This window comes from Lactuca sativa, chromosome 4, assembly GCF_002870075.4.
Source record: "Lactuca sativa cultivar Salinas chromosome 4, Lsat_Salinas_v11, whole genome shotgun sequence".
In the NCBI taxonomy this organism is placed as follows: domain Eukaryota; kingdom Viridiplantae; phylum Streptophyta; class Magnoliopsida; order Asterales; family Asteraceae; genus Lactuca; species Lactuca sativa.
The window spans coordinates 73,288,606-73,298,261 of record NC_056626.2 but is presented as its reverse complement, the minus strand read 5'-3'; the positions used below and the strand labels follow the sequence as shown (position 1 = coordinate 73,298,261).

General features: G+C 36.5%; 1 protein-coding gene across 1 annotated transcript; it reads right to left on the bottom strand.

Annotated features, from left to right (window-relative positions):
* Positions 1–1,500: 1,500 nt before the first annotated feature.
* Positions 1,501–2,299, bottom strand: LOC111886773 (uncharacterized). Its single transcript, XM_052770907.1, has 3 exons — positions 2,254–2,299; positions 1,921–2,106; positions 1,501–1,874 (listed from the first exon to the last, which is right to left on the bottom strand). The coding sequence occupies exons 1-3, from the start codon at positions 2,297–2,299 to the stop codon at positions 1,501–1,503; spliced, it is 606 nt and encodes a 201-aa protein (XP_052626867.1).
* Positions 2,300–9,656: the final 7,357 nt, after the last annotated feature.

Genomic DNA, 9,656 nt, shown 5'->3' with positions numbered 1-9,656 from the left:
ATATTTTCATGATTTATTTATAACCAATCAAGAAAGTGATAAAAACAGATGTCTTAGGGAGGTTGTTCCATATGTAACATATGTAAGGACTATGTGTATATATAATGCAATTAAGGAACTTTGATAAAGAAGATAAGAGCATAACTTACAACAAGTAACTTGCTCTCTTGAACAAAAACTAAGAAAAATTGGAAATTTCTCCATGGTTGATAATGTACTCAACTGCATTAGCACCTATGGCAAGGATACACAAACGATGTTGAGATTAATACATATAAAATTGACCTCAAGCTCCATAAATAAAAAAACATGGAGGTGTAATGTGGAGCACACAGGATTAACGTTAATAAGTTCTCCATGAAATAAAAATCAATCAAGCACCACACGAGTCATGACTATACCATCAACCAATCAAGAAAAATTATCAACTTCTATACCTGGCATTACATCGAGCACATTATGGACAGAAAAGTGAACTTACTAGTTGACACCTTAAAGCTTTCACCAATATCTTATTTCAGCAAAATCAACACCTGATTCCACAAAGCAAAATAAGCAATAGATTCCACTGCTTCTTACTTTTACAGAATATTGTAGGGACCGATGAAGGGAATCAGTGATGATTGAAAATATTACCTGCACAGGGTCAAGGCAAAGAACAATGGGAAGAGGTGTCATTAGGCGTGAGAATCTACGATAGCGTCAGTAGGTGGACAACGATGACAATGAGCAAGGAAACGATAGTAAGAAGGAAACATAGATGAGCAAGGTAAATGAAAAGGACGGCGATAAGAGGCGGCTCCGCGGCGGTATGAGTGACTCGTGAGACACTACAAGAAAAGAGGGCTTTTGTGACTAAATTACCAGAGACTGATTAATCAGTCTTGGATACAATGTATCAGGGACTGATTAATTAGTCTTAAATACTATCTAGGAATGATTTTAACATGTGAAACATTAGAGACTGACAAAACTTATTTGAGACTAAAATTCAACCCGTAAGTTGTTTCCGTCAGTTTAGGTTTTGTGGGAAATATATTGGGGAATAAATTTCAGTCTCAAATAGTTTAGCGCCAACTTTGACTTTGGTGGGTAAGTTATGTGAGGCTAAATTTCAGTCCTTGGTAGACTTGTGTTAGTTTTAATTATGTATGGAACTTATTAGGGACTGAATTTCAGTCATTGATACAACTACAACAATTTTTCCTTTGGATGGGAAACTTTTTCAAGATTGAATTTCAGTCCCTAATAGACATATACTTTTTGACATTCAAATGAACACTTATAACCAACTGAATTTTAGTATCTAAGACTGATTATTTAGTCATATATGCCATATATCATAGACTCATAAATTAGGAAACTTATTAGGGACTGAATTTTAGTCTTTGAGATAGGTTAGTATCAGGAACTGGCTTTCTGTCCCTAATAGATTTGTGTTATTTTTATTTATTAGATAATTTGTTAGGAATTGTGTTAATTATACATTGCATTTTTAACTCAATGTATAACTTTTTTACTATATAGCATACAAATCATTAATACATCAAATCCACCTCTGCGACCACTACTACCTCCACCACTACCATCGTCGCAGCCGCCACCACTACCTACGCCACCACCACCGCCATCTCCGCAACTGTCACCTACATAACTACCAATGTCACCTTCGTGATTACTACGACTATCACAATCCCTGCCGCTACTCTGTCCACAACCATCACTCCTATCAACGCTACCACCACCACCACCACCAAAATTGTAATCCCCTTTTACAACATCGCTACCACCACCATCATTGTTTCCACAACAACCATCACCTATGTTGCCACCGCCACCTCTGCGACTGCCACCACCACAACCACCAACACCATCTCTGCAACCACCACCACCAATAACACCCCGCCACACCACCAATACCTATGTCTCTATCGACACCTCCACGGTTCCCACCGCCACAACCACGAACACCACCTCCGCGAACACTACCACCGCCACAATCCATAACGCCACCACCACCACCATTTTTGTCTCCGCTAACACCATCATCACCTATGTCGTTGCCGCTACCATCACCACCTTCACAAACACCACCACCACCACCACCTCACCCTACATCACCAGTACTAGCGCCACCTTAACTATTACTATCACCGCTGCCACATTCGTGACCACCACTACCACTATCTCTACCGTTACTACCACCACCACCATATTTGTGACCACCACTACCACCACCACCATCTCTGCTACCACCACCACCACTACAAAATCCACTCCACTCATCTAACACCGCCATCACAACTAGAGGTTTTTTACTACCATTTAAGAGTTAATTGAAATTTAAGATCAAGTAGATGCCATATAAAAATATTGTCCCTAAATTAATGTTCTAAAATACACAATTTCAATCTTATGTTCCACAAAAGTTTAAAGACTTTTAAGTTCCCTTAGTTTCTCTTTTCATGTAACCCTAACAATATTCAACCTTTTTTCTCTCCCACTCTGACTCTCTGTTCCTGCTACCCCCAACCCTGATTGATAATTGTGCTCTCAATAGGCTAAGGGGGTGTTTGGTTTAGCTTTTCACAGCCCAAAAGTCCTTTTTGGAAAAGTTACAAAAAGTTAGGATTTCCTGACTTTTTCAAAAAGTTCATTTTCCTTGTATAAAAACTCCAAAAGTAGCTTTTAAAACTAGTTTTGCCAAACATCTTTTGCTTTTTTTTCTTTTCCAAAAAAGGACTTTTGGGCTGTGAAAAGCTAAGCCAAACACCCCTAAACATCTCCATTCTACAACGTCAGGAAGGTAAACCATCTCCACGTCTTTGGTTGGGTAGCATGTCAAAGTATGTTTCAGCCTTCGATTTGTTTGGTTTGCTTAAGATTCGATTAGATTTGTACATTTCTATATGGTTAAGTTTCCTGATGACTTGAAACTGATTTTTATGATGCACCGATTTCTATAAAACATAGGTTTTGAATGGACTTTAAGATCGTAAAGGTTTGAAACCGATTTCTACAATGCATCAAAGATTTCATCTGTATGTGGAATCAACATTCCAAGGTTAGCAACACTGTACATTTTCATTTTGATGTCTGATTTATCCTTTATCTAAAATTTTATTTTCCAAGTTAAAGTTACTAAACGATGTCAGTATGTTCTTTGTGACTACCAACTGTTTGAAGAATGTAACATCCTGAAATTCAGGTAAGCTATTTAACCCTTCCATTTTGTCAAGTTGTCAAGAGTGGTCCCTTGAGAGAGAGTTCTTGTAGCAAATAAGTATGCTGGGCATACTGGGGAGTACGCTGCGCGTACTCATACGCTTAATTTGGATGCGGACCCGCCTGGGTACGCTGGGCGTACCCAGGGTTACGCTGGGCGTAACAAGTCCAGATGCAAACCCTAAATGATTGGCTTGTGCACTATTTAAAGGATGCTAAGGCTCATTTCTCATCCTCCATACCAGAGAGTGAAACCCTAAGAGAGAGCTTTCCATCGTCCATAGCTTGAGTGTGTGTGTTTTGGAGCTAAAAGTGTCTTGGTGTGTTAGTGAAGAAGAAGGGGAAGAGCTTAGGGAGGCTATGGCTTGAAGTGCAAGTTTGGATCTGAGATCTTCAGAGAAAGGAGCTTCATCTAGAGGTATAAAGTTCAAAACTTTCCTCTTTATTTGGTTTGATGATTGCATGGACCATTTCTAGGGTTAAAAGTCCCAAAGGTGGAGGCTTTATGAGTGTAATGTACTCCATGGACCTAGATCTGTCCGATTTCAGTGATATTTGTGTTATAGATCCATAAAGTTTCCATCTTGGTCGTTGTTATGAGTTCATGCTTGAGTTATGAGCTTTCTAGAGTTGGGAAATGGAATGTTATGGGTGTTAGTGACTTGTCCAGCCATGCAAAGGCTTAAAGTCACCAACTTTATGGATTAAGAGGCTTAGAAATGGTCAGATCTAGAAGTTGGACGTGGGTTCGAACTGTTTAAGACCTCAAGAGCTTAGAGTCTGAAACTGGGAGTTACGCGGGGCGTAATCCCAGTATGCATGGCGTAAGGGGTCGCGCACCCCATTTCTGTGAGGACGCCGGGTACGCCTAGTGTACATGTTTGCTACGCACAGCATAACCCGGAGAGTTGACTTTTGTTGACTTTTAGGGTTTGGTCAACTTTAGGATCTTTGAGCCATGAGAGGGGTAAAATGGTCTTTTACCCTTCTTAGAGTACTAAGAGAGGGAAGAGTTTAGCCTTGAGAGATGTATGGATTTAGAGTGTTTATTTCCTATGATTAGGCGGAGGCTAGACCAGATTTTTACAGAGTTAGAGATTACTGAGTTACCCGAGGTGAGTCTTCTCACTATACTTTACCTAGAGTGGTAATTAGAGCTATGTGACAGAGTATTTTGTATGCTTTTGCATGATATGATTTCTATGTGATTTATGCTATGTGTGTTACAGAGTTTATAGAGTTAGGACCGGAAGGTCCATAGAGTTAGGGCCAGAGGGCCCATAGAGTTATGGGACTGGAGGGTCCCACTGAGACACATTGACCAGAGGGTCAAACAAAGTTATAGCCTCGAGTGGCTAATATGTGATGTGTGTGGTATTTTAGGGAACTCACTAAGCATTTATGCTTACAGTGTTGTGTTATGTGTTTCAGGTACCAGTGAGGATCGCGGGAAGGCGCCGGCTTGATTAGTACACACATGAGGAGCTTTTACATATTATGATCTTGGGATGTGATGTTATGAATTGATTATGTGATACAATGATATTTTTATAACAATTATGAATGGAAGTGTGTTTTTAAAATGTGAAAAATTATTTGAAAATTTAGGTGTTACAAGTTGGTATCAGAGCCTTGGTTTGAGGGATTCGGGTGCACCTTCGGGCGTATCTGAACTCAAACTGAGGATTTGAGGGATTTTCAAAATAAAATTCACAAAATTTTTCTCAAGAGTAAAAAGTTTTTGAAAAAACAGAGCAGAGCAGTGTGTACGATCAGCCAGCGCCCAAACGGTGATTTCCCAAAATACCCTTACATTATGAGTTATGAGATATGTTATGATATGATATGCATGCTAGAGTAGGCTAGGTATTCTTATTAGGACTAGAGTGGCCTGATTTGTGATGCCTTACCCTAGGGGTTTTGCTGCTAGGAGATGCTTGAGAGTGAATAGATAGCAGCGAGGAGCTTATGAGAGATCTGCTAGAGAGTAGACTATGTATAGAGAGAGTAGAGTACTTGGGACTTGGGATCCTAGGAGGAGGACTTGGGGTGAATATTGATGCGGTGTGGACGGTTTAAATCGAGTAACTTGAGTTATATGATGATCTCTTTTTTTTAGTATAATCATCGTTAAAAAAACATCACAAAGCTATTTTCTTGAATCCAAATAGAGGCCCAAGTGCCAAATTTTAGCTTTAGTGTTTTCCAAAAAGATTAAAGTTGTGATTTTTTTATAGAAATTATGTATAATCATTTAGTATAATATTTACATTCAATTGGATGACATTAATTTGTTTCTTTTCTTTTCTTTAATTTGATCCGATATATCCTTAAAGGTGCAAATGCTATGTAAGATCCACTTTCATCTCTAGTTACTATTAATCCTATCTAGTTTCCTGGTTTCATGTGTGAAGAGAAGAATGAGTTGGTGAGTATGATACCAATTGTGGACATCTCCAAGTGGGACAAGATTCCCGATAAGAGAAACTACATACTTATAAGATAATGAAGGTGAGATTTTTCCTATCATTACTCTTGTCACATTGATTATTAATTTATTATATAATAATGCATTATTTATTTATATATTTCAACAAAAGTGAGCAATCACATGTATAATAACTTGTCATAAGCATCAAGTTCATTTGTATAGTCAAATGTATAATAACTTCAAGTTCATCTTGGAGGTGTTGTTTATCAACTTATATATCAATGGTATCAATGCATTAAACAACCTGTTGATTCCGACCCGATTAAGGCATGAACTAGTTTGGCTGGAAATTTACTAAGAGCAAGTGGTGTAACACTTTTTAAAGTGTGGGATCAAGCTGTAAAAGTACCTGGAGCATCATACATATATAGGCATCTTAAATTAGTCACTTTTTTTTCCTCTTTTTAAAAGTTTAATTAGTTTTACTACTTTTATTAAAGCAACAATTTTGATAATTGACAATCAACCAAATTACTATAACAGGACTGTGAAAAAGCTCACAGTTGAAAGGCATTGCTACTTGAATCGCCTGGGTATTCTTACAGTACTCAATGTTATACAACCAGGTATGTTTACATTTATTTCAACTCTTTTTCCCCATTTATACATAAGGTTTGCATACTTACTTTTTATAAAATCTTTGGTTCAGAAACAACAGGTGCATAGGTCATCATTATTGCTTGCTTATAAAGTTAATGTAATGGGTCCTATTTTGGTGACCTAGGTATGATCATCTACCTACATACTATATAAATACAAACTATAAATGACCAAATATGAAGTTTGATCATGAATATCCCTATAATTCACTGAGTGATATTTTCTCCCCAAAACAGCTAAAGTCTCATAAATAAATTGGTAAACAAAATTTAAATGCTAATAAACAGGTTTGTATTATTCTTGCTACTAATATCGATGTGCTTGCTTTATTCTCAGGGATGTTTCTTATATGAAGGTGAAGTCAAAATTACAAGAGAGGAAAATTAGCAAGATGATTGGTTTAGCTTATAAAGGGTTTGCGAGGCAAGACAAGTAGAAATTTAGGCAAGTTTTACATAGCATTTTCATAGTTCTTATGTCATAAACATTGTTTCTATAATTATTTCAGGTTTCGAGTGCTATTGGTTATTATATACATACACCACTTTGTAATCGACAAAGTGTAATTTTTGTGTAATGGATTGTCTTTCATTGTATACATAATATTTTTTTTAATGAATATTAGCATATTTAGAAAAACATATAGTTTTAAGTAAATGTAAAATGTCTATGATAATTTCTCGAAAAATGTATCCTGAGTTTTAAAAGAAATGTTAATGATAGACATTTGTCTATCATCTATAGTTAATTACGACATAAAATGTCTATCAATGAAAGTCTTTATTTCTACTATTGCCTTAAAGGAAAGATATTGAGGATTGATCATTATAGTATAAACACTAATATTTAGTCCTTGAAAGATAGTATCAAGATATGTTATAAAATATAGGTTTTAATAAAACATATTGGAGACTGAATTATATATTACAAAGGACTGATATTCTGTCTCTAAAAAATAGTATTAGGGACTGGCATAACATCAAATAGATAGTTTGAAGAAAACAAACTAGAGACTGAATGAGATATCATCAAAGACTGGTATTTAGTCCTTGATACTTTGATGTATTAGGGACTGATTTTCAGTCCCAAATACGTAAAAATTCGAATATTTGAGACTAGGTCTCGTGGACTAGCTAAATCAGTCCCCGATTCTCATCAGAGACTGATTATCAATCATTCGAGACTGATTATGTCAGTCTCTGATACCCCTTTTTCTTGTAGTGAGAGTCTCCGATAGCGACAAGAGTTGGCCAAGTGATGGAGATGGTGATGGCAATGGCGATGAGGATGATGACGACCAAGAGCAGGGAACACCGATTAGCAAGGAATGACGACGATTGGAAATGGGATGAGAGGCATGTTCGTGAATATAAGTAGAGAAATATGGAGCCTCTATTTCTAATCGGTTATTATCGGCTAAATGCTTAGTTGTTTAAAGGGGAAAATGAAAGGGGATCATATAGAAATCAATTTTTGTAAAAATAAACATGGAGGGAAAATAATATAGAAATCAATTTATTTATTTTTTGGAAAATAAACATGGAGGGAAAAGGATATAGATTTTTTGGAAAAAAAATGAAGGGAAAATGAATTCTTATAAAAATCCATTTTCTTTTGGAGAATATAAACATGGAGGGAAAACGATTTTGTGAAGGTGCATAGAAAAATATAATTTGAAGTAAATATATTTGTATGTTTGGATGAACATTTGTCTGGACATGATTCAGATCAGACCGACAATCAATGAATCGGGAATCAATTTAATGCAAAATGGATTTCCGATGCATTTTTTTATATAGTAACATAACCTATATGAAAAAAATTTGTGCCGACCTAGCCGCTTGACCCCAGCCAGAAGCTCTGTCCCTTGGACCACCGTTCGTTCACCTATGACAGTTTATGTGACAACCCGAAATTTCTATTCTGTACAACATGTCAAGTCAATAGAAGTCATAACAGTTACCTTTAATTTTTAGACTTTTTGGAATATGTTTGAGTATTTCATGATTAACACTTTAGGAGATATCAGGAGAGAGGATGCCCTAGGGTTTATTGTGCAACAATATAGTCCCGACACATCAAAAGTTTAGAGTTTATGGCCTAAACAAGGATTTTACGGCCGTAAACTGTAAAGGAAAGTGGTATAAAGGTAACACTTAGTTATTTTTACCATTTTTCCAACTTTCAAGATCCAAATCTCAAACTCTCTCAAGTATCATCCAAGTTTTCTTCAAGATCTTCAATCTAGTAAGTGTTTCTAGCCCTTTCAAGTTAGTATATCACTTAATCTAGTGATTTAACACACTTATATCCATGAAATCTTTCCAAAAGTTTGAATCTTCAAGTTTCACCAAGAACACCAAGAATACACACTAGTGTTCTTGGCCTTTTGGTACCTTTCAAGCTTCTATCTAGTAAGTACTCCTACCCTAGTGTACTGTAAAGCTTGTTACACTTCCATACATCAAGAAAACACTAAGAAACACCAAGATTAAAGGTGTTTACGGTCCAAGAACACCTTGGACCGTAAACCCTTCTTTAGGTGCCAAAATGTCCCTAGCCATTTACTAAGCCTTGGTAACTTGCATAGATCCACTCCTTCATGTGTATAGGACTTGAAAACATCAAAATACCATGATCCATGAGGGTTTACAACCGTAAACCCAAAGGGAAATGTTCCAGGGACCGTAAACTCCATTTAGGAGTGAAATGGTGCCCTAAACACTTCCATAGGCTTAAGCATGAAGAGGGGATACTTCTACTGGCTTGTAGAGCTTCAAAATAAAAAATGGTCAAAAGAACATGAGTTTACGACTGTAAACTCAAGTGTTTACGACAGTAAACCCATGGGGTTATGGTCACAAAATCATAAACTCTAAGGGAGTTTACCCTTGAACCCCAAACACAATAGCAAGGTCTTATAGCACTCAGATGCAATCCTTATGACTTGTAGCACTTATATAAGGTGTTTTACATGTCCTAGGATGTCTTAACATTGTCAATTAGTAGTTTAAAGACTAATTGGATACATATAAGTGTTATTATATGTTAACTAGGATCATTGAGTGTGTACAAGTCTTCACTTGACACCTAGCAATCCTACATCATTCAGTTCATCCAAACCACCATCTTCAGGTGAGTTCATACCCCTTAATCAATGTTTTAAATGATTTTAAATGCTTTAATGGGGGGATACAAGTAGAAAACAGTATGTTATAGAATCAATCACATGTGATTTATAACCGTGTTTTCAACCAACTGATTTCACATACTTCAAAATGTGATACATGAAATGGTTTTCTGTCTTAAAATACTTTGTTATCAAATGAATTACTTTTGA

What these genes read in the sequence shown, in the direction of transcription:
- LOC111886773 (XM_052770907.1), bottom strand. Translation starts at nt 2,299, where the DNA reads ATGGCGGTGTTAGATGAGTGGAGTGGATTTTGTAGTGGTGGTGGTG. An exon ending in ATTTTGTAGTGGTGGTGGTG is followed by an intron (nt 2,107 to 2,253) that starts GTAGCAGAGATG and finishes ATGTAGGGTGAG; the next exon opens with GTGGTGGTGGTGGTGGTGTT. An exon ending in AGGTGTCGATAGAGACATAG is followed by an intron (nt 1,875 to 1,920) that starts GTATTGGTGGTG and finishes GTGGTTGCAGAG; the next exon opens with ATGGTGTTGGTGGTTGTGGT.